The sequence below is a fragment of the Schistocerca serialis genome, chromosome 1 (assembly GCF_023864345.2).
Source record: "Schistocerca serialis cubense isolate TAMUIC-IGC-003099 chromosome 1, iqSchSeri2.2, whole genome shotgun sequence".
Lineage (NCBI taxonomy): Eukaryota > Metazoa > Arthropoda > Insecta > Orthoptera > Acrididae > Schistocerca > Schistocerca serialis.
In genome coordinates, this window is record NC_064638.1 from 330,458,236 (window position 1) to 330,483,415 (window position 25,180).

General features: G+C 39.6%; 1 protein-coding gene across 1 annotated transcript in view; it reads left to right on the forward strand.

Annotated features, from left to right (window-relative positions):
* LOC126469923 (protein furry) overlaps positions 1-25,180 on the forward strand; it is a 1,144,124-nt gene that overhangs the window by 1,053,896 nt on the left and 65,048 nt on the right. Inside the window, exons 43-44 of the mRNA XM_050097322.1 lie at positions 4,311-4,495; positions 6,446-6,520. Of these exons, the coding sequence (XP_049953279.1) occupies positions 4,311-4,495; positions 6,446-6,520 (260 nt within the window). The remainder of the gene's footprint in view (positions 1-4,310; positions 4,496-6,445; positions 6,521-25,180) is intronic.

Sequence of the window (25,180 nt, forward strand, 5' to 3'; positions counted from 1 at the left end):
CTAAGAATTTGGTGTGAGTAGCTTCTGTATGGTTGAAATCCTCCTTGATATTCTCCAGGTTTTGGTTCCAGAACGTTTTTGATCTGTTTATAAATTATGCAGGAGAAAATTTTGTATGTGCAGTCCAGAAGGGTTATTCCTTTGTAATTATCTGGGTTGGTTCTATCTCCTTTTTTAAATAATGAATGGATTATTGCTGAGGTCCAGTGCTCTGGAATTTTCTCTGTGATCAACGTTTCAATTATATGTTGGTGGAGATTTATGACCACAGGTTTTCCAGCATTCTTCCAGATTTCTGCTAATACATGGTCTTCACCATATGCCTTGTAATTTTTTAGTTCCTGAATAGCAACCTCAACCTCATTGATAGTTGGAGGATGTAGTAGGTCTGGGGTGGTTAAAATAGGTGCTTCAGTGTCTACTTGAAATGTTTGCAGTGGGTCATCACAATTTAAAAGTTTGTTGAAAGTCTCTGCAAAGATCTCTGCATTTTCTTGATTACTATGTGCCAACTTTCCTGAATTATCTCTCAGCATCAATATTGGGAACTCATACTTTTTAAGATATCTCCCAAAGGTTTTGTAATAATCTCTTGACTGTTTCTTGGGGAAGTTCTCTTCTACCTTTTCTAGGATATTTTTAAGATGTTTGTGTTTTGTCTGTCTGATGATTTAAGGATTGACTTTCTTTGCTTAATTAGTTCTAGATGTGATTCTTCAGACTTTTGGGCTTGATGCTTTATCCAAGCTTGGTGTCTTCTTTCTGATGACTGGTCATGTTCTTCATTCCACCACTCATGTTTCTTCCTGGGATTTATTGGAGCCAACTCATCTGGTATGGATTTTAATTTGGTGGTTAATTCTTCTAGCATATTATAGTTGACAGATCCTTTACCCGATTTCCTAGTGTATTCCTCATTTTTTGTTAAGATGGTTGGGTCAAATTTTCTTCCAGTTTTTTCTGAGATCTTTTTTTACCATTGGTGTTAATTTTATTTTGTTCTTCGCAACATAGTGGTCTGACCCTGAGTCTTCACCCCTTAAAACATTGACATTGCAGATTTCACAATGGTGAAATTTATCCACGCATACATGGTCCAGTTGCCAGTCACCCTTTCAGAAATCAGGGTGTTTCCAGGTTTTTAATTTGTGAGGTTTCCTTTTAAAACATGTTGATTTTGAGACCAGGTTATGGCTTCTACGAGTTTCAATTAACCTTTGACCATTTTTGTTGGTCCATTTATGTGCTGGCCATTTTCCAATGATATCTCTGTATTTTCTTTCTTGTCCCAGATGAGCATTGACATCACATAGGAGGATTTTTATGTTTAATGGAGGAATGTTGGTTAAGACTTGATCCAGTAGATCACAAAATTTCTGTGTGCCCTCTTTGCCGTTCAGAGTATTATTTTTATGATTGGTGAGAGCATATGCATTGATAAGTGTGTATGTCTTATTTACAGATTTCAAAGTTAGAGTTGCAAGTCTGGGGGACGGAGACGTGAATTCTATGATAGAGTCGATAATTTTGAGATCTATAAGAAATCCCTTGCTGAATTGTGGACAGTTTTTCCTGACTCTTTTTCCTGGAATTCCTTTTCAAAGTCAGTATCCCTGTGCTTCCATAGGGTCTTGATCACTGTTTTTGATTTCTTGAAGAGCCATGATTACAATATTGTGTTGCTTCATGATATCAATGATGACTTTAATTTTCCAGCTTGGCACAAGGAGTTAATGTTGTGTGTTGAGAAGAGTGAGATTTGTTTAGGCTTAATCCTTTGATGTTTTTCGGTTTGTACCGACTGTTGAGTTTCTAAGTGCTCTGACCCATCATTATCTTTTGAATGACAGCCCACCAAATCCGAATGCTGTCTTTCCTACAATTTATGGTTGCAGTTGGTGGAATTATTCTTCAAAAGACTGTTCGTGGTCGACTGTCTAAGATGTCACCCTAGTGTGATGATAGATCCCCGAATTACAATAATGAATGTTACTCAGAAAGGTGATGATGAAGGATGAAAGATGACTACATGAAAGTGTGAAGACAGATAAAATAGAAGGGATCCGACATTTCAAGAATTGAAGAGCTCGGCCAAAGAAAGACAAGTGCCATTAAAGGGCGTGAAAATGAAAGGCACCCTAGGCCTCCATACATAATACCGTTGGGGTCAGAAAAGAACAAGAGTTGGCCCAAAGAGATCAGATAGGATAGAGGAACCTGGCACAAGTAAGAGGGAGCAGTGCCAGACCCAGCTCGGGGACCTGTGCTCGTCACGCAAGATGCATGCCCCTGAGCATGCTCCTTTATGAAGGAAAACCTATGAGAGTTGCCCAAGTTTAATCTCGTACCACTAAAAAGATGACTGAGATAAGTATTAGTGTTAGTGGTGTTGAGAAACAGCTGAAATCGTTAAAATTGTGATCGAATCCCTATCAGAGTCCAATATCCTTGACATCACGTTGTTGTAGAGTCTTAGAACATATTCTGAGTTCAAACATAATGAGATATCTCAAACAGAATGACCTTCTCCATGCCAGCCAGCATGGATTCCGAAAGTGTAGATCATGTGAAACCTTTCTGACATGACCTACTGGAAGCTTTGGATCAAGGCAGGCAGGTAGGTGCAGTATTTTTTTGATTTCCAAAACACATTTGACTCAGTCCACTTTGTCAAAAGTATGATCATGTGGGATATCAAGTGAAATTTGTGATTGGATTGAGAACTTTCTGGTAGGAAGGACACAGCATGTTATCTTGGATGGAGAATCATCATAGATGTAGAAGTGCCCCAGGGAAGTGTGTTGAGACCCTTGCTGTTCATGTTGTATATTAATGACCTTGGAGACAATATTAACAGTAGCCTTAGGCTTTTTTCATATGATGCAGTTTTGATTAAGTACTATCTGAAAGAAGCTGCATAAATATTCATTCAGATCTTGATAAGATTTCAAAGTGGTGCAAAGATTGACAACTTGCTTTAAGTGTCAAAAATGTAAAGTTGTGCACTTCATAAAATGAAAAAAAGCATAGTATCCTATTGCTATAATATCAATGAGCCACTGTGTTGGAATCAGCCAACTCTTACACATACCTCGGTGTGACACTGTGTAGAAATGCGAAATGGAATTATCACATAGGCTCAGTCATGGGTAAAGCAGGTAGTAGTTTTCAGTTTATTGGTAGAGTACTGGGAAAGTGCAATCAGTCTACAGAGAAGATTGCTACAAATCACTCATGTGATGAATTCTAGAATATTGCTCAAGTGTGTGTGCCCTTAAAAAATCGGACTTACAGGGGATATTGAACATACACAGAGCAGAGGAGCATGAATGGTCACAGGTTTGTTTGACGCATGGGAGAGTTTCACCGAGACATTGAAAGAACAGAACTAGCAGATTCTTGAAGATTACATTTGTGATTTAGCACCTTCAGATTTCGATATCTTTGAACTTGTGAAAGATGGACTATGTGGCTAGCATTTTACATGGTCAGATTCTGTTTTTAAAGCTGTAAAGACTGTAGCTAGTCCTAGCTGGTTCAGGTTTTCATGAATATGGTATGCAGACTTTTGTTCATCATTGAAAAAAGTGAATAACAAATGGTGGTGATTATGTAGAAAACTGACAGCATATATATAGTTGAAAACTTGCTCTGTTTAATTTAGATATTATATTTTCTGTATCTGTTGTAGTTTCTAGGAAAATAAATGGGAAGTTTAATTTTTGAATCACCCTTGTATAATCTAGGTTATAATTGTGCATCTTGTGTATCTGTGGCTGCATGCACAGTGGTTCAGTCCACAGGTTTAAAAAGACAGAGCAAGTGCTGGAGCGTCAGCCACCTCGACTCACTCCAAAGATGGCTGGACGGTATTCAGCTGAAGAAGAAGTTGAATTTATGCAGCTGCATGCCTGAAATTTTATGGAATAGGTTATAATTCATTGCTATCTTCAGCATCACAGTTTGAAGAAATAACTTGTCACCTCGATGTTACTGCAGTTTTGAAAGGACTGTCAATGTTTAGCATAATCTCTTTTATTTTGTTTGTTTCCTTAAGTTGAATGTTATTCAGATTTTCTTTTGTCATTGCAGGTGATATTCTACTGAGATTGTGTTTGTCTTATCACTGTTTATGTGAACAGTAATATCAAAGGAACACAGGTTCTGAATATGTTTTCTCATTGCTTTTTGCACACTTTATGTGGTTGTCATTTAAATTGCAATTTATGTATGCTTCAAAAAAGTTAATTTTTAACAAATATGAATTAGTTTAATTTCATTTGTATAATAGAACTTTTTCCTTTTCCTAGGCAGAACAATGGAGTTCACATTTGATTTGTCTCAGACTCCAATCATAGGACGTAGATTTCTAACGAAGATTGAGGAAAAAAATAGTCAGGGAGAAGGAGCAGCATCATCACCACGTCGCTCTGTGTCACTATCTCCTGCAGATAATACAGGGGTAGCTGGCTGGAAGAGACCCTGGATGTCACAGGTTTCCATCTTTATTTTCTATATCATCATATCCAGTCACTGTTGTCTTCCATTGTGCTCCAAGAATTAATCTCTGAGGCTATTTTAGAAACTAAAAGGGAATGAAACTAAATTTTTCTGCGTACTTGATATGGTATTAAAATCTTCTACCTACTTGATATGGTATTGTAATATAGTGAGGTGACAAAAATCACGGGATATATCCTAATATCATGTCACAACTTCTTTTGCCTGGTGTAGTGCAGCAACTCGATGTGGCATGGACTCAACAAGTCATTGGGAGTCCCCTACAGAAATACTGAACATTCCATAATTGTGAAGGTGTTGCTGGTGCAGGATTTTGTGCACAAACTGACCTCCAGATTATGTCCCATAAATGTACAATGGGATTCATGTTGGGTGATCTCGGAGGCCAAATCATACAGTCAAATTGTCCAAAATGTCCTTCAAATCAGTTGTGAACAATTATGGCCCAGAGACAAGATGCAGTGTCATCCATAAAAATTCCATCATTGTTTCAGAATGTGAATGATAGCAAATTGTCTTAGCAAATGGTCTCTAAGTATCCAAATACAGTCAGGAGCCAGTCCATTCCACATAAACACAGTCCACACCATTGTGGAGCCACCACCAGCTTGCACAGTGCATTGTTGACAACTTGGATCTATGGCCTTGTGAGGTCTGTGCCACACTCAAACCCCACCATTGGCTCGTACCAACTGAAATTGGGACCCATCTGACCAGGGCACAGTTTTCCAGTCTATAGGGTCCAACAAATATGGTCATAAGCCCAGGAGAAGCACTAAAGTTCATGTTGTGCTGTTAGAAAAGGCATTCACGTCAGTCCTCTGCCGCCGTAGCCCATTAACAGTAAATTTTGCTGCATTGTTCAAACAGATACATTCATCATAAATCTCGTATTGATTTCTGTGGTTATTTCATGCAGTATTGATTGTCTGTTAGCACTGACAGCTTTATGCAAATGCCACTGCTCTCGGTCGTCAAATGAAGGCCCGTCACCCACTGCGTTGTCCATGGTGAGAGTTAATGCTAGAAATGTGGCATTCTCAGCACACTCTTGACACTGTGGATCTTGGAATATGAAATTCCCCAATAATTTCTGAAATGGAATGTCTTTTGCATTTAGCTCCAACTACTATTCCACGTTCAAAGCCTGCTAATTCCTGTCGTACAGCCATAATTGTTTTGGAGACCTTTTCACATGTATCACATGAGTACAAATGACAGCTCTGCCAATGCACTGCCCTTTTATATCTTGTGAATGTATTACTATCACATCTGTATATGTGCATATTGCTATCCCATGAACTTTGTCACCTCAGTGTATGAAACCACCTTAAAGTGCCTCTTATTCATCAGTGCTGATATACATTAATTGTAGCATAAGACTGCAATCATATCATTAGTGACTACCTAATGCTTATGAGAATTGTTTATTTGGTTTCTTTCACTGCAAGAACAACTTACCATTCATTACTGTCACTATCCATAATTGTGATTTATATTGGATGGTGCATGTAGTTCAAACGATTTAAAAACACATTCTTTGCCAGGACACACCAGTTCAATTCACAACTTTCAGTTTTAATTTTGTAAATCCAAAGATTATTTTTGTCATGTTCTTTTTTTAAATAAGGTTAATGAAGTGTCTTAGGATATGTAAAAGTTTAGTATTGAAGCATTTTTATGGGATTCTGAAATTAAGCTGAAAAAATATTAATAACATATCCTCATTCATATATTTTTAGTCTGTAAAATCATCTTCTGTCACACTACCACGTCACATCAAATGCATTCAATACTAATTACAGTATTCCTTTGGTGAACTAAGTAATTTAGCCACTCAATGTAATTTTCTTGTATTTTTCACTCAGGTCATCAGTAGATTGATCTGTATTTTAATAAACTTTTGTACTGTTTTTCTCTTCAGAGTCGTGTGAGGGAGTGTCTCGTGAACCTACTTACAACATGTGGTCAGCGAGTTGGATTGCCAAAAAGTCCTTCTGTAAGAATTCAAATGCTTTACTATTTTGTATTCAACACCAGACTTTATATTATCTATGATGCTCTGTTTATGTTTGTAACTTATCATCTGGATCAACAAAAATCTAAACTTTGGTGTTCTGCTACATGAACCGCAGCCATCTTCATGCAACATTGCTTTGCTAATTGTGAAATGATTACTTTGGTACCATATTTATAAAGTCAATAGCACTTTTCATTTAATTCTATTTGGATGAGTTGTCAGTGATGGTTTCCAAATTTTGTGAAAAATTTGAGTAAAAGGATTGAGTCTATTAATGGAGTCCATTAATAGTTAAGGCATCATGTTTGTTAAGTTTGCAATATTGTTAAGATAGTACAACACTGTATTTTACATTTCTTAGTTTTGTACATTTAGAACACTACACACACACACTCTCTCTCTCTCTCTCTCTCTCTCTCTCTCTCTCTCTCTCTCTCTCACACACACACACTCTTCTATATTGCTTTTTTCTGAAATGTGAAGGACAAGACACTCTTCAGTCAGATTTTAGTAAAGTGTACTCAAACCCGTATGTTTATTATCGACATTTATTTGTGCGTATTATTCTTTCGTATGGAATGAACTTGCTCCCATGTTTATTTTGAAATGAAGAACAGTTTCTTAGAATACTTGTGGAATTGAAGGTTCTCAGTTTCTTAATCAGTTGTGTAATTAAGTGTTCCATTTCTTTTCTCGGGATGTATCCATACATTTGTCAGTTGCACAAAATGATGTTATTGATCCAAAATAAAGCACAAACAACTTTGTGTGTGTGTGTGTGGGGGGGGGGGGGGGATGTTTACTTTGTTGAGTTATTTAGATCATCCCACCATAACATGTCACTGACATACTTTATAGAACCAACCATAAGCCATCATGTAATTTATTGTTGCTGTTTTCATGAACTTTGCTTCCATAAATGAGTCCCTTCTTGTGGTTTATAGATACTGTTAGGGTTACGTGCTGGAAGAGTATTTTGCTGTATGTGAATTGTAAGTCCCTCAGTTGCTGGTAAAAATAATGTTATCTAAAGGTTTGTTTTATGTGCGGTGATATGAGAAACACAACTTATATCTCCATTTTACTTCTTTGTACTCGAAAGTTTCATCTAATCAGTACCCTTACACTTTTCCTCAGCAAGAGGCTCAATCAAAATGAAACCAAGAGTAATTTTACACTACAAGAAATAAGCAAAAAAACGGAGCAAAACAGCATGTTTCATTTCTGGTAATGCTTTAAAAAACAGACATGGAATTCATATAGTGTTCAATTTGATTTTCATTCAGTTGCACACAGTAACTCTGTAAAACTAACACACATTAAAACAGTATTTTTTGTGGCTTTTATGCCTCATGCTAGATTTCCACTCACTTCAACAGCTTTCCCTAAGCACTTGTGCTATTTATAAACCATTCATTCACGCATGATAGACTTGATAAAACTCTTCTGCACACTTCATCTCAGAATACTTTTTCTTATCTTCTGAAACCTCTTAATTATATTTTTATTTTATTTTGAAATTTAAGAAAAATGTTTCTTCAAACACCATACAGATCACTGTTCGTTAAGTAAGAGTAAGGACAGATGTGTGACTGTCATAGTAATAAACTCTTCATGGACATGTTTTCATGAGAAAACTAAAACCAATGCATCAATTTTATTGCGAAAACATTTTTTTACACTTAAGGAAAGCTAACTCTGTACAAAGAAAATAAAAAGCACACACTCTGAGGTACCTGTACTAGCAATAAATAAACTTTACAAATTATACTGAAAGCGATTACTACCTGTACTGTGCTACTGTTACTAAATCTGGACATTATTTGTCAGTGGGAGACTGTATAGTTGGAACTCATAATCAATAAGCTTGTTCAGTAGAACCAACACAAACATGCAGTACCTCCATGCAGCTACAGTGCCATCAAGGGCTAATTTACATTTGTCTGCAGATATGGTACTGCCCTATAATGCATAAATTATTCCTCAAGTGAGATGATTCATGAGTAGCAATGCACTCTCTAATAGGAGGACCATCTCAAACCTCACGCCTTCCTCCATTATTTTTAGTTGGCCATGACTCTAATAAACACATTGACAAAGCACTTGAATTACTATTTGTAGAAAATTTCTTCAACTTATATGTTGTTGACATCCTGGCACTCTAAATACTGTTATGAATAATCCCTGAACAAGGTGATACAGTGGTAAGACACTGAACCCACACTCAGGAAGATGGCAGTTCCAGTATCCAGTGGCCATCCAGATTTAGGTTTTCTTAAATATATTAAGGCCCATGCTGGGATGGTTCATCTGAAAAGGACATGACTGATTTCCTTCTCTACCCTGCAATGATTTTATCTCATCATTGACAGGATATTAAACTCTGAGCTTCCTTCCTTCTTTCCATGAATAACCTTTGTTCTCACCTGTACACAAAATTACTCTTTACTGGAAAATTACCTCCTCCTCATCTTTGTTATCTACTTTCTTCTTAATTTCAAGAGCTATGCTGCACTTGTCCTCTCTAAAGTTATATTTTCATACAATGACAAAACATATTCATTATACACTAAATTTTTTCTTTATAGTGTGGATTCTCTTTATGGCAACTGTCTGCTATTGACTGCCCCATACAGTTACTTAAGATTTTCTCTGATATATCATGAGAAAGTCAGATCTACATATCTACTGTCTACTTTGTTGAGGATTTCTTGAGTTGAAACTTTAAGTCTATTATCACCATTTCATATTTATCACAACAAACAAATATGTAAGTATTTATTCATGCTTCTTAAATGAAATATATTGTTATTTTATCCTTTAAACACCTTTTTGTCTGAAATTCTTTCCACTTACTATTGTTATCCTCAGCGTGTTTTTTGTTTATTATGTACTATTTTATCTTTCACTATGTGCTCCGCAGTTAGTTCCTAGTTGACTGCAATTGCTACAGTCACTTCCATGTTCATATTTTGTCTTTAGATACATGATCTATACAGCATGGTTGCTTCTTTAATTTCTCCAGTTTGTGGTCAAAATCAAACATTTTGAAACTAAATTTGATTACTACAGTCTTCGCCAGGTTTCATCTTGGTACTATTTTTTAAAGTTCTAAAGCATATCTACACTCATCAGCAGAAAACATTACCATACATGGAAAAACTTGGAACTAAAATAAGAATATAAGAAAAAAATGGAAAACCACATTCACTAGAGTTGTGAGAGTTGTTCAATAAATAAGGCCCCAGATTGTTTTACCTTACAGCAATTAATATACACAGGAAAACATCCTTTTAGAGGTTTCAGATTTGATGTTTCTTCTCCACAAGTGTAAAGTTTCAAACAGTTCTGATAGACAGCAGAGCCGTTGTGAACCATCAAAATGGTATGTACGCAAGCCTCTCATTACAAGCGACTTACTATTATTGAATTCTTGGTTGTGGAAAAAGAACTGGTGAATATCCTCAAGCATTTGTTTGTGATGTGTGGCAATGATACAGTTGTTAGGAGTACTGTTGGCCAGTGGGTAAAGATAGTTAAACCGTCTGGATGTGCAAAAATTTGGCTCGATGATTGACTGCATTCAGGATGTCCTGTCACAGCCACTGCTCCCAATATGGTGAATCATGCAGATGCCATTGTTCATGCAGACTGGCACATCTCTACTTGACTGTTAGAGCATTGGAAGAAGTGCATGTGCAGTGACTGAGACTCTTGGATCTTCTAAGATTTGCTGAAGATGCATTCCAAATATGCTCACAACAGAACACAAGATTCAGAGAAAAGCCATTTCATCTGAAATGTTGGAGCAGTTTGAGGCCAATGGAGAGGCATGTCTGATACAGGTAATTACAGGCCATGAAAGCTGAGTGCTTCGCTTAGAACTGGAAACAAACAGGCAGTCACTGGAGCAGCACCATCCACACTCACCAAAGAAGAAATTCAAGTCAGCTCCCTCTGGTGGCAAAGCCATGATGACAGTCTTTTGAAATAGTGATGATATCAGGTATTGAGCGAGATGGCGTAGTGGTTAGACACTGGACTCGCATTCGGGAGGACGACGGTTCAATCCCGCGTCCAGCAGTTTTCCGTGATTTCCCTTAATCGCTCCAGGCAAATGCCGGGATGGTTTCTTTCACAGGGCACGGCCAACTTCTATCCCCGTCCTTCCCTAATCCTATGAGACTGATGACCTCACTGTCTGGTCTCCTCCCCCAAAAAAACCCAACCCAACCCAACCCAATGGAAGGTGAAAGGAAGTGATGATATCATTCTTGTGAATGTCTTGTCAGAAGAGTCAAGCATTAATTCAGAGGTATATGTGATAACCGAACAAACTCGGTAACCAGCCTGACAAGAATCCAAAAGAAATCTTGTTCCAACACAACAATGCTTACCCATACACAGGTCTCAGAACCTGAAAACATATGATCAAATTGAATTGTACCTCATTGCCTCGCCCATCCTATAACCCAAACCTGGCACCCTTGAAGTTCCAAGTGTTTGGACCACTTAAGAATTCTCTGCTTGGGACACACTTTGAAGATGATGAGAGCATAATTCATACAGTGAAAATATGTCTATAATCAAAGGAAAAAAGCTTTTAGCAAAAGGGAATGCATGCTCTTCCACACCTCTGGCATAGTGCCATAGAGTTTAATGGAGACAGTTTAGCCAAATAGTACATGTAAAAGTAATGTTAACTGATATTGTCACTAGATTCTAACTCCTGAGAATAAGTATATTCTGAGAAAAACATTGTGGGGTGTTATTTCATGAACAACCCTCATACATTTGATCTGTGGAAGTTCCAGTTCAGGTGTATGTATTCTTTAAGAATACATGGAGATCTCTGTATATACATGTCTTTCAGTATATTAAAATTTTGTTGTGTGTGTCCTAACTTTCTGAAAAATTATACAGCAGATGAGATCTGTGTTGTGGAAATGATATATGTAGAGCTGACTTTTAATACATGATATTTTTTATTTGTTTTCCATATTCTGATGGTGGTTGTCTCCCTGTATCTAGGATGGTTTTATAAACGCAATTACCAAGGTAAAACCAATACTTCTTGCAATACCACTATGCCTACTCCACTGTCTGTAAAATTGTTTGTTTTTAAAACCAGCTTTCATTGCTAAACACGGCATGAGTTCTCTCATTTTGTATTCCATTAATAAGTGAAATGTGTCTCATATTTCCACAACCACTCCGCGAAGGCCTGCGTATCACAGATCTCAGTCACAATATACGTTCTACTTTCTGTTTTGTTGGTAAAAGTCTTTAGTTTTATGTTTTCAGTGTTGTTTTTATTAGCGTAATACATGCTTTAGCAAAGATCCAGATTTTCTGACTTTCAAGGCTATTTGGGACCACAAAGTCTCATTTATATGCTTTCAGTACCTATTATTTTTAATTTGCTGTAGATAAAGTTGAGTAAAATAATTGTTAATTTTTGTTTGATTTTACTGCATAAATGAAAATGTGTCAGAACTGTGTTATCTTCATTGTATGTATAAGGATATAAAAGTTTGCAAAATACAGCTTCTCTTGGAATGGCAACAAGCCTCATCTTCACTACACATTAAATTGGCTGTGCACACATAGTAACAATGGCACTTCTCACTTACATGTTACCAATCACATTATTTGCTGCTAGAAAAAGAAGGCACTACAGATGTATATCTTTACTAAGTAAATGAAGTAGCACATGCATTCTTGAAGACAGGGTTATCAATAGTATAACAATGGAGACTTTCAAACATATCCCTTCATTTCTTTCATGACAGCAATTAATCAGTGCAGCTATTACAGTATCAGTGTTACTGTGCTTTAAACATGTTAATTACGTTTTAGCAAACCAGTCCAGATCATGAAGATGTCATCAATAAATCTGTACCAAACTTTGGGTTGGCAGACCTGGGTAACCAAGAAGGCTTCCTCTAAGCGACCTGTGAATAGGTTGGCGTACGAGGGGGCCATCCTGGTACCCATGGCTGTTCCCTGACCCGCAACTTCTTCACTTTTGAAGGCCAGACATACCAACAATTAAAGGGAACAGCCATGGGTACCAGGATGGCCCCCTCGTACGCCAACCTATTCATGGGTCGCTTAGAAGAAGCCTTCTTGGTTACCCAGGTCTGCCAACCCAAAGTTTGGTACAGATTTATTGATGACATCTTCATGATCTGGACTCACAGTGAAGAAGAACTCCAGAATTTCCTCTCCAACCTCAACTCCTTTGGTTCCATCAGATTCACCTGGTCCTACTCCAAATCCAATGCCACTTTCCTTGACGTTGACCTCCACCTGTCCAATGGCCAACTGCACACGTCCATCCACATCAAACCCACCAACAAGCAACAGTACCTCCATTATGACAGTTGCCACCCATTCCACATCAAACGGTCCCTTCCCTACAGCCTAGGTCTTCGTGGCAAACGAATCTGCTCCAGTCCGGAATCCCTGAATCATTACACCAACAACCTGACAACAGCTTTCGCATCCCGCAACTACCCTCCCGACCTGGTACAGAAGCAAATAACCAGAGCCACTTCCTCATCCCCTCAAACCCAGAATCCCCCACAGAAGAACCACAAAAGTGCCCCACTTGTGACAGGACACTTTCCGGGACTGGACCAGACTCTGAATGTGGCTCTCCAGCAGGAATACGACTTCCTCAAATCCTGCCCTGAAATGAGATCCATCCTTCATGAAATCCTCCCCACTCCGCCAAGAGTGTCTTTCCGCCGTCCACCTAACCTTCGTAACCTGTTAGTTCATCCCTATGAAATCCCCAAACCACCTTCCCTACCCTCTGGCTCCCATCCTTGTAACCGCCCCCGGTGCAAAACCTGTCCCATGCACCCTTCTACCACCACCTACTCCAGTCCTGTAACCCGGAAGGTGTACACGATCAAAGGCAGAGCCACATGTGAAAGCACCCACGTGATTTACCAACTGACCTGCCTACACTGTGATGCATTCTATGTGGGAATGACCAGCAACAAACTGTCCATTCGCATGAATGGACACAGGCAGACAGTGTTTGTTGGTAATGAGGATCACCCTGTGGCTAAACATGCCTTGGTGCACAGCCAGCACATCTTGGCACAGTGTTACACCGTCCGGATTATCTGGATACTTCCCACCAACACCAACCTATCCGAACTCCGGAGATGGGAACTTGCCCTTCAGTATATCCTCTCTTCTCGTTATCCGCCGGGCCTCAATCTCCGCTAATTTCAAGTTGCCGCCACTCATACCTCACCTGTCTTTCAACAACTTCTTTGCCTCTACACTTCCGCCTCGACTGACATCTCTGCCCAAACTCTTTGTCTTTAAATATGTCTGCTTGTGTCTGTATGTGTGGATGGATATGTGTGTGTGTGTGCGAGTGTATACCTGTCCTTTTTTCCCCCTAAGGTAAGTCTTTCTGCTCCCGGGATTGGAATGACTCCTTACCCTCTCCCTTAAAACCCACATCCTTTCGTCTTTCCCTCTCCTTCCCTCTTTCCTGATGAGGCAACCGTTTGTTGCGAAAGCTTGAATTTTGTGTGTATGTTTGTGTTTGTTTGTGTGTCTATCGACCTGCCAGCGCTTTCGTTCGGTAAGTCACCTCATCTTTGTTTTTATATAAAACTTTAATCTTACCTTTTCTCCATCACTGACAGAGTGAAACTGAGTACCTGATTGGGTTTTGAGCCTAGGCCTTTGTCTTCAGTGACTGATACTCTTACCAATAAAGCCACCAGAGTGTGCCTCACAACCTGATTCAAAGCTTCAGTCTTCTGCCTACATCTCTTCTGGTTCCCACACTCAACAAGAACTCTGCTACTGAACAAGCACTCCTAGTTGAAAGGATAATGGCAGAGAAATGGTTGGCAGTCACCTACATGCTTCTTTTGGAATGGTAGTTTAACTGTGTAGCAAAAAGGGTACTCTAATTAAACATACAGACAAATAAAACGAGGTATTCAGTAAGCATGACGTAATGCCTATCCCTTAAAATAAAATAAAAAGTGATGGGATTGCACACATTGGACTTCATGAGCACATTACAAAAAATAACATTAGTTCTTCTGAAAAAGAGTTGATTTCAGGTTTTTTATCACGTAAATATTGTACACAGTCTAATGTTGCCCAATAAGACAAACTTCAGACAAATTTATTATGATGACTGCTTATATTTTCTACAACATCTCTTGTCCTGTGGTCTTAATCATACAAACGTGTTGACTGTTGTTTGACTTGGCAATGATTTTGTTTCTGTTGATTTCCTTACTTGAAAGCAATTGTTCTAATGTAAATGTAGACACATTCATTGTTTTATAAACAACTGTTAAATTTGTATAATGGGCCTACAGTCATTATCACACATAGCTTTCTACACAATATTTTAAAAAATTTCTCTTTCTGTCATTTAATTTAATACCTAAATAGTTATCTAACTGGAGGAACAGTATCCATGACTTTTTTCAATTCAATTTTTTAATATTTATGCACAAATGAATCAGGAAATTTCTGCCCCACCATATAGATGAGGCATTGAATGTCGGACAGAAACATTTGAAGGTTGACTGTTGGATATTTTTTAGCTACCAGACACTGTCCTTTATCAGAGAAAGAACACACACACACACACACACACACACACACACACACACACGTATGGCCATTGTCATCTCTGGACACTGTGGCTCATAGTGATCTCAGCAGAGTTTGGTACTGGGTACACAGAAGATATACATTGGTTGGGGAGGAGGGTGGATAGCAGAATAGGGGTCAGGAAATTAATATTATTTAGTCAGGGAGGGAATTAATATTATTTAGTCAGGGAGACAAAACCACAGTAGTTTCAGCCCCCTGCTGCTCTCACTGAAACTAAGTTTATTGTGTGATTTCTCTCCCTGTCATTCTAAGAAAGCCAGCCAGTACCCTTGAAGAGTAGTAAGAGACACTGTACTAGGTCTCCGTTAAACACAAACTCTTCAGGAATTAGTGACCCAATTATTTTGTGTCTCTTGGTCTACAGTGTTTCACACTGGAAGATTAAATTTGATGCAGTCTCATCTCCAACACCCCATAGCCTGCACTTGGGAGCTTCCTTCTCTATAACCATCATGTGCAGGTGTTTCCTGAAGTTCCTGTGGCCAGTCATTAGATCTGTCACAAGTTAAATCTACCTCCTGTTCAAAGCCAAGAGTGCAGAACTTAGAACTTCTTTTGGCATCTGTAGCTTGCCATGTTTTTGTCTGTGGAGTTTACTCTAATATTCTATGTCGCCTCCTAATCCAGCTACATAGTTTAGATTTTACTGTTGCCTTTTCCAGTCCAGCAAATGGAGTAATTGCTCTATCCCTCACCAGCCTATCTCCTATTCATTACCACTAATACTGAGTGATCAGTGGCCCATAGCAGGTTTCCCTGTTGCTTTCACCTGGCCTCCCCAGAGATTCATAGCATTCTGCAATGATCTTATCTCATTGCAGGGGCTGGCAGAACTTTCAGATCTGCTTGGCAGTCTGAGTGAATGTAGATGCTATGATTCTTGTAGCACATATTTAGGGTCTCCTCTGTGCACACTCTGATGGTAAATATTTCCAGCTGGAATACCATAGCCAGATTCTCTAGAGAGAATGCACTCTGTCATCTAGGCTTCACCCCGTATACCTTGCACCCAGCAACTTCATCTGTTTCCAACCTTTCAGCAAACCAAACTATGTAGCCTGAATGATATTGTGATTCATTCTTCCACTGATCCTTCATAAAATGGTTACACTGAAAGGGGTATTGAAGCAGCTGGAAGTTATTGCATAGTCAGCTGGCATTTCCATGATCCTTCCTATACTCACCACATTTATTATATTAGTGTGGGATTCTGGGTATCCAAAAGGTTTTCAGTTTTTCCCAGTTTTTAACCTTTGTACCCCTGCTGCCACTTCCATTGTAACCCAAAAATGCAATGGGAGCATGTTCAGCATCCCAACAGTGGGTGTGCTCCAAGTTCTGCCTGTTTTGGCTAGGCAAGCCAATCTTTGCACCTTCCCAAGCTTTTTAGCAGCCACCTTTTGTTCTACTTTATTCTACTATATGTAGCCCCATAAGTCATCATAAGTCTTACTATAGAGGTGTGTATCCAGTACATGCTCATGGGACTAAAGCCCTAACCCTTACCACAGGCCCTTATGGTGCACATGAGAACACCTTTTGCCCCGAGACTTATATTCTTTGTGTGAGAAGTCCATATTAGTTTCGCATCCAGTGTTACACGTAGATACTTCACTACCATCTCTACTGGTAGAATTTCATCAAGGGCCTTTAAGATTTCAATTCATATACTGGATATACTTCCTCATGAACAGCACTACACCAGCTTTTCTGGGAGTGACCCTTAGATCCTGCTTCCTACACTAGTTCGGGGCAGTGTTGAGAGCTCAATGTGCCATTGTCCTAGTGATACTTACAAATTTGCTAAGTACTGCTATAACTTAAGTCTTCTTCATATCCTTGGCAAAAGTAACCTCTACCATTAACTTCTTATTTAGTTCATTCACCACTTGGTTTTACTGTGCTGGGGTCAAAATCCCACCTAGCGGACACCTTTTGGTGGTGTTGATAAGCATTTTCACATGTATCATGGTGGCTTCTACCTTTCGTCTAGTCAGCATGGTCTTGATTCGCCTCCATATGATGGCCTTGATGCCATGCTCTTCTGCAGCTCTGGCCATGGATGTTAAGGTCACAGTGCTATAAGCTCCCTCAATATAAAGGTGCAGAAAGCAATTTCCTGGAAATGTAGAACTTTTTCCACCTTCTCAACAAGTTGGTGAAGTCATGACCAATTTTTCTGGTTTCAGAATAAAAACAATGTTCATGTCCTCCAGTCATTATGAATGACCCTTGCTGCTAGACTGCGTAGGAGTCTCACAAGTCCATCTCCAGCTTGTTGCAATAGAGCCAGAAAAATTCTGTTTGGACCTGGTGACTGAACAGTTGAAAATTTCTCACCATCCCTGGATTTTCAGTCAACACATTCTCTGGCACATTCCCAGTTCTCCTGATGGCTACCTGTAAATCAGTATCGCCGGCCGGAGTGGCCGTGCGGTTCTAGGCACTACAGTCTGGAACGAAGCAACTGCTACGGTTGCAGGTTCGAATCCTGCCTTGGGCGTGGATGTGTGTGATGTCCTTAGGTTAGTTAGGTTTAATTAGTTCTAAGTTCTAGGCGACTGATGACCTCAGAAGTTAAGTCGCACAGTGCTCAGAGCCATTTGAACCATTTTTGTAAATCAGTATCTCTCTGGTACCAAATCTTGGTCTGTATCATCTGCTGGAGTTCTTTGAGGGAAGTGAATCTTGAGGAGCACATCCAGCATCTCGTATGCTACCCTTGTATACCCACCAACCACGACTGTCCTTAATGTGCCTCCTGAATTTATTGGTATCCTAGTGACAATTTTGTGAAGTCTGGTCCTGACATCTGCACCTTCCAGCTCCTCGCAGAACACCTTACAGACTGATTGTTTGGCTTGCTTAATGGCAAGATTGTTTTTGCAAGAACATCTTGATATTTTACCCATTGTCCATTCCTTCTTGCAAAGTTGAACAGCCTTCTTACCTGCTTCTTTTGCATTTCAAGACATTGCTGTTCATGCACTTCATGGTGAAGTTTCCCAAATCCAAGGTCATGATGGCAGACATCACTTCATCTGCCATTTCCTTTAATTCTGTCGGCTTTCTTGTCTAAGTTTCATTTCAGATATGTATGAGTCTTCGTATTTCCTATATGAGTCTCAGTCTGTTTTTCTCAAATTTCTGTAGGCCATGGTCTGTTCAACACCCATTTCAAGCCCAAACATAACATTTGCATGTTATATTCCTGAAGTTAGTTTATTTACTGCTACTCAGTATCTCTAGATTGCTCTCCAGTACCTATGCTGTTAGTGTCACTGCTTCCTCACACCAGGGCATTGGCATCACAGCCAACCAGGAGTTGTCCATTCAGCTGAAGTAGGTGTGTGCCTCACTCCTCACTTCCTGGGAAGGAGGAGCACTGTCCACGTAAGGAAAGTAAGCTGATGTCAGAACAAATTTCCTCATCCTTCCTTCCACATGCTGTTTCAACCTGATGGTCACTAAGTCCCTGGAAAAGGAATTCACCATTGCCATGAATGAAACTCCTTCTTAACAGCCATGCATTTTCTGAGGGGTTTTTAGCTATCTAGTGTAAATCATCTTACTTCCAGTTCCTTTTGATACATCATCTTTATATAAACAGGTTTCCTGAATCAGGGCCTGTTTCAGAAACAGCTCTCATCAGTTCAACATCCAATGTTTAGGTGTTTGAGGCATCATCAAGTCCCCCAGTTTTTAAATTTGTTTCTTTGTTCTCCAGTTTCGTCCCCCATGAATTGGGGATATATCGGGTCAACATCAGTAGAGCTCCACAGCAGTGTAGGGCTAATTACTCAAGGAGGTCACCCTGTATCCCTGAGGGTCTGTGCACTACACATCTTTCCATGTGCTTAATACTGCTCAGGACAGTTTGTGTTATCCCTTGTGTTGGGGAAAAGAACTATGGGAAAGGTCTGTGAAAAAGAATTTGGGCAGAGATGGAATATTGTGGGACATGCTTCGTCAGATTTGTCTGCTAAGACCTGTCCAGCTTTGGAGATACTCCCAGTAGCAACATTACTGCTTCATGTGAACATCTAAACCTTTCCGCCCACTTGGCCAATACTATGATAAGGCAGTGTCCCCTGGAGATGGGGGAAGTTGAATGTAGTGATGTCTGTATGAAGCAGGTGGAGGGTTGCTAGGTGCAGCTTCAAAAATGGAAGAGCAGAGAAAAGGAAAGGATTGTGCAGGTGATTTCTTGGGATAGAAGATATGTGGGAGGCTGTGGGCAGATCGAGGAAAGGGATAGTGTCAGCTGGAGGCAGGACATAGCAAATGTTGAGGCCAGGTTAGGTTAAGGGAACAAAGGGTATGTTTAAGAAAGAGTTCCCACTTGTGCAGTGCTAAAAAGGTAGTGCTTGTGAGAAGCATCCAGATTACACAAGCTATGACACAGCCTTTAAGTCAAGAGCAACAAGTTGCATTTCATGCTCGGCAAGACGGCAGTCCAGCTGTCTCTTCACCATAGTTTGGTAGTGGCCATTCATGATGACAGACCATTTGTTAGATGTTCGTACCCAGCTAGAATGCTGCACATTGATTGTTGCAGCTAAGTTAACAGAGTACATGGCTGCTTTCACGGGCAGTCTTGCTTTTGATGGGCTAAGAAATGCATCTGACGGAACTGGAATAGGTGGTAATGGGAAAATGCATGGAACATGTCTTATGTCTGGATCTTCTACATGACATGAGCTGTGGGGTAAGAGGTTGGTAGCAGCGGTGAAAGAGGAATGGACAAGGATATTGTTTAGATAGTGTAGATGGTGGAATACTACTCTGGGAGGGCTTGTAAGGATATTTATTATTTCAGGACATGATGACAGGTAGTCAGAAACCAGGCATAAAACATGATTCATTTGCTCCAGTCCTGTGTGGTACTCAATCACAATATGACCACTCCATTTTAGCTATCAGTTGATATGTGGGGAATGGTAAGAGGTAAATGGGGACACAAGGGATGAGACATCAGTTTGTGGGTGGGATAATTTTGGACTGTGAAGGCCTTAGTGAGACCCTAGACAAGTTTGAAGAGGGAGTGCTTGACCAGTGATGCAATGACCATGTGAAGCTAGGCTATAGAGAAGAGATTTATTGGAGTGGAATGGTGGCAGCTGTTGAAATGGAGGTACTGTTGGTGGAAGTTTGATGTGAATGGAGGTACTGGTGGAAAATCTGCCCAAGAAGCCACCTTTCTGTATGGCCCCAGCTCACCTGCATATTCTTGTCCCTTTATTTTGCCTCTCTCCTCTCCCAGTTTTGTTGCTGTACCTAGCAGCCTGCCATCCTGCCATGCCACATCCCTTTGCTCTCGCCCCATAGCTTGTATCACTGTAGAAGATCCAGACATAAGACATGTTTCATGCATTCTCCCATCACCACCTATTCCAGTCCTGTCAGATGCATTTCTTAGCCCATCAAAAGCAAGACTGTCTGTGAAAGCAGCCATGTACTCAGTTAACTTAGCTGCAACAACCAATGTGCAGAATTCTAGCTGGGTATGAACACTAACAAATGGTCTGTCATCATTAATGGCCACTACAAAACTGTGGTGAAGAGACAGCTGGACAGCTGTCTTGCTGAGCATGGCATGCAACTTGTTGTCCTTGACTTTAAGGCTGCTTAATAGCTTGTGGAATCTGGATGCTTCTCACAAGCACTACTTTTCTAGCATTGCACGAAGTGGGAACTCTTTCTAAAACATACTCTTTGTTCCCTTAACCTACCCTGGCCTCAACCTTTGCTATGCCCTGCCTCCAGCTGACTCTATCCCTTTCCCTGATCTTCCTCCAGTCTCCCACAAGTCTTCTATCCCCAGAACTCACCTCCACAATCCTTTTCTTTTCTCTGCTCTTCCACTTTTGGAGATGCACCTAGCAACCTTCCATTTGCTCCCCACAGGCATCACTACATTCAACTTCCCCCATCTCCAGGGGACACTGCCTTATCATAGTACTGGCCAAGTGGGCGGAAAGGTTTAGCTGTTCACATGAAGCAGTAATGTTGCTACTGGCAGTATTTCCAAAGCCAGACAGGTCTTAGCAGACAAATCTGACAAAGCATGTCCCACAATACCCCATCTCTGTCCAAATTCTTTTCCACAGTTCTTTCCCATAGGTCTTTTCCCCAACACAAGGGGTAACACAATCTGTCCTTGGGGGTGTAAGGCACATGGGAGGATGTGTAGTGCACAGAGCCTCAGGGATACAGGGTGACCTCCTCGAGTAATTAGCCTTACACTGCTGTGGAGCTCTACTGATGTTGACCCAATATATCCCAAATTCATGGGGGACCAAACTGGAGAACAAAGAAACAAATTTAAAAACCAGGGGACTTGAAGATACCTCAAACACCTAAACATTGGATGTTGAACTGATAAGAACTGTTTCTGAAACAGGGTTGGTAGATAGTCCAATCCAAGAAGGGAAAATGTCACATAGAAGTTGGCCCAGATCAAAATTGAAACTTTACCTATTGCACATAGGAGGAACTTTCTAAAATAACAAAGAGGAAAGAAACGAATGACTTCCTAAGGAAACATAGAGTGAATTAAAAGGTCCTGAACCTAAGCCCTCCAAGAAATAACTGTCTCAGAATAAAGGGGGTAAACCGACTCCTTCCACTTTCAAGATAGGCAATAAGAGGAAGAGGGAAGAGTCTGTTACTCCCACTTCCCTGGATAACATGATCTATAAAAAGCCAATACAGGAAACAGAGAAACAGATCTACAGAACTGCTGTCTGGTTTTCACAGTGGGTCAGTCACACAGGATTATCCACTTGTTAACATCACCTCCCTGGGGGAGCTACTTCAGATGGCTCTTTTTGCAAATATTGAAAAAGATGAAAATCATGGCCACAAATTCAAGATGATCAGTCTGGAAGAGATGCTCTAATCTTTGTCTTTGAGAGAATGGAATCAGTAGATTGGCTGAAGAAGATGTTGCTTCAAGATATCGCCATGTGAGGAGGTGAAGCTGCTACTCTCGGCAGCAGAGGAACCCTTAAAGAACACAAAGAAATCAATATAGGCATCTAAGCTACGGACATTTCTCCAAAGACCCCTATTGAGAAAGTTCAAGCTCAAAATCAGAAAGTCTCGACAGAGGACAGGACGATAACTAACTGGAAAGTTGCATCTGATGGCCAAATCCTTGTGGCCGAAGTTAGAGAGAAATTGCTGAAGGCACTATGAGAGCAGGCCCTAAACTGTATTTAGGTAACTGTCAGGGTGATTATGGACATCAGATGTGACAATGATAGCAAGCAGGTGTCTGGCAATGTTGCAGATAAACCTGCAACACAGTAAGGAGACAACTGCCACCTTGAGTCGCCTCCTGGGAGGACAGGAGATAGACAAGGCCATGATTCAGGCAGCGCTACAGTGTTTTCTCCCATTGGTATCCTGCTAGCCCTCACGCCTCACGTCCTACCCCCCCCCCCCCCCTCCCTACTACCAATCCTAGCCCTAATCATACCAGTGTGGTATGTGTGTGTGTGTGTGTGTGTGTGTGTGTGTGTGTGTGTGTGTGTGTGTGTTTTCTCCATATGATGGAGGTTTTTCATAGCCAAAAAATTGGCAACAGTGTACTTTCAAATTTTCCTATCTGATGTTCCACACCTGTTTCAGGTGGTGAGTAGCAATATGTCCTAATTCATATTGTTATTCCATCATAGATTTTCATTGTTTGAATATTTGTGTACATTTGTGGACCAAAAGCAATTGCTTTGCAGTCATAAATGAAACAGAAACTTGTAACTATGATCCAAATTAAGGCCGATATTAATGCCAGTTTGCATTGAAGAAAATCACAGCCATTTAGCAGCTCTATTATTATCAACAAACCTAGAAATTTGTATGTCTTCTTTAGTGCCTGTCTTTGTATATTGATCTGTAAATCAAATGAGGCAGCACAATCATAGTCAACAATTGGCTCATTACACACACACACACACACACACACACACACACACACACACACACACACACACGGCTGTCTTAATAATATATACGAATTTATTTATATTGTTCTGAACTTAAATTTTATGTTTCTCTTGTGTCAGAAATTGACATAGTTTGCAAAAATTTTATGAGAGACTAATACAGAGGAAGGAACTGTGTATTGCAAACCTAAGTCAAGTCATTTTAATTGCTATTTTAGTGTATATTTTGGCTTCAGAATGACATTGACCAACTTCTTAAATGTCCAACACTACAGGCAACGTAATATCATAGAATTTCCAGACAGGAGGAGACTTGTTCCACAATGAAATATTGTAAAGTAATTGGAAACGAAGCTGTCTTTATTAATTGAATATGAATGCTGATGCTTTCTGACATTGCTGTTTCATACCCACTGTTTTACATTCAGTAGCTTACTGATGTTTCCTAATTCATATATATTGACAATCTGTGTGATTCCTCTTGATTTCCTTGATCGTAATGAAAGTATTTTGCTTTTAGCACGATTTACTCACAGCACGTGTTGTTGATAAATAGCTATTTGGTGCCAATTCATTGCCATGATTGTAATTACTTTAACAACTGTATCTTGTCTTTGCACTGATAAGCTTAATGTATCACGTGCTGCCCATAAAGTATTTTAATTTGTCCATATCACTACGTGATTTTGATTATAGCAACACTTGTTTTGATTTTAAATTTCCTTTAGTGTCAAAAATAGTAAAGTAATTCACAAAATAAAGGCAAAACTTGAGAAAGGACTGTTTGAGATATCATTTAGCAGCTTATTGCTGTATAAACTGTGATGGAAACTTTGTGTTACCCAACTTTTTAGTGATGCTCACTATCCCATTTAGGATCAGGATATGTTACAAAAGCCATTAAGTTTAGTTTGTGAGAATGTTATTAGTATAGAACACAGACATTACAAAAATAGTTTTGAGAAGTGTACAGTAATTCATTAACTATTAAATAGACAATATTATAAGTAACATGCGGTTCTAGGCACTTCAGTCTGGAGCCGCGTGACCGCTACGGTTGCAGGTTCGAATCCTGCCTCGGGCATGGATGTGTGTGATGTCCTTAGGTTAGTTAGGTTTAAGTAGTTCTAAGTTCTAGGGGATTGATGACCACAGTGTTAAGTCCCATAGTGCTCAGAGCCATATTAGAAGTAAGACGTAAATAGTACAATCTTTGCTTCTTTGCAACATCTACCTGGAAGATAATCTTTTTTTATCATCAATTGGAAAACTTCCACCTTCAAAAGTTAATACTGTTTTTTTATTAGTTCACCTTATTTTTGTATTTCTACAGCCATGTTATCTACCAGCTGAAAAATGCTCCTCTTGGAGCGCAAAAAAGGCAAATATGCTCCTATTCAAAAGACTCTGACGAAAATCGGGGAACCAGCTGCCTCAGTTTCGTTCCACTTCCGTACCAAAAATTTTGACGTGTGAACATATTTGCAGTCTTTTAACACAGAACATTCCAAATCCTCTCTCTTTGTAGTTAAGTCTTTGTACTCAAGACTCTCACTGCCATTGTCTATACGAGCTGTGATAAAAAAAAAAAAAAAAGGAAGTTTTGTTTTTCATAATTAATCTTTATTTATTCTTCATCAACATTAACTTTGACCCCTTCTTAGTAATCCCCCTCAGATATCATATCGTTGTGCCAGTGCTTTTTCCTTGCTCTTCTTCAGCCACAGGGATAGAAAAAAGTTGCAGATGGCCATGCCCAGTGAATACGGTGACTGAGGCAATGAAACAATTTTGTTTTTTTGTCAAAAAATAATGAACAAGTATTGAGGTGTGAGTGGGAGCATTATTGTGATGTAATTTCTATGAGCTATCATTTTCTTAAAATTGTTTCATCCAAATGGCCCATAACTTACAGGTAGTATTCCTTATTGACTGTGCAACTATAAGGCAGAAACACATGATGCATTGCATTACAATCAAAGAAAACAGTGAGAAGAACCTTCAAATGTGATCAAAG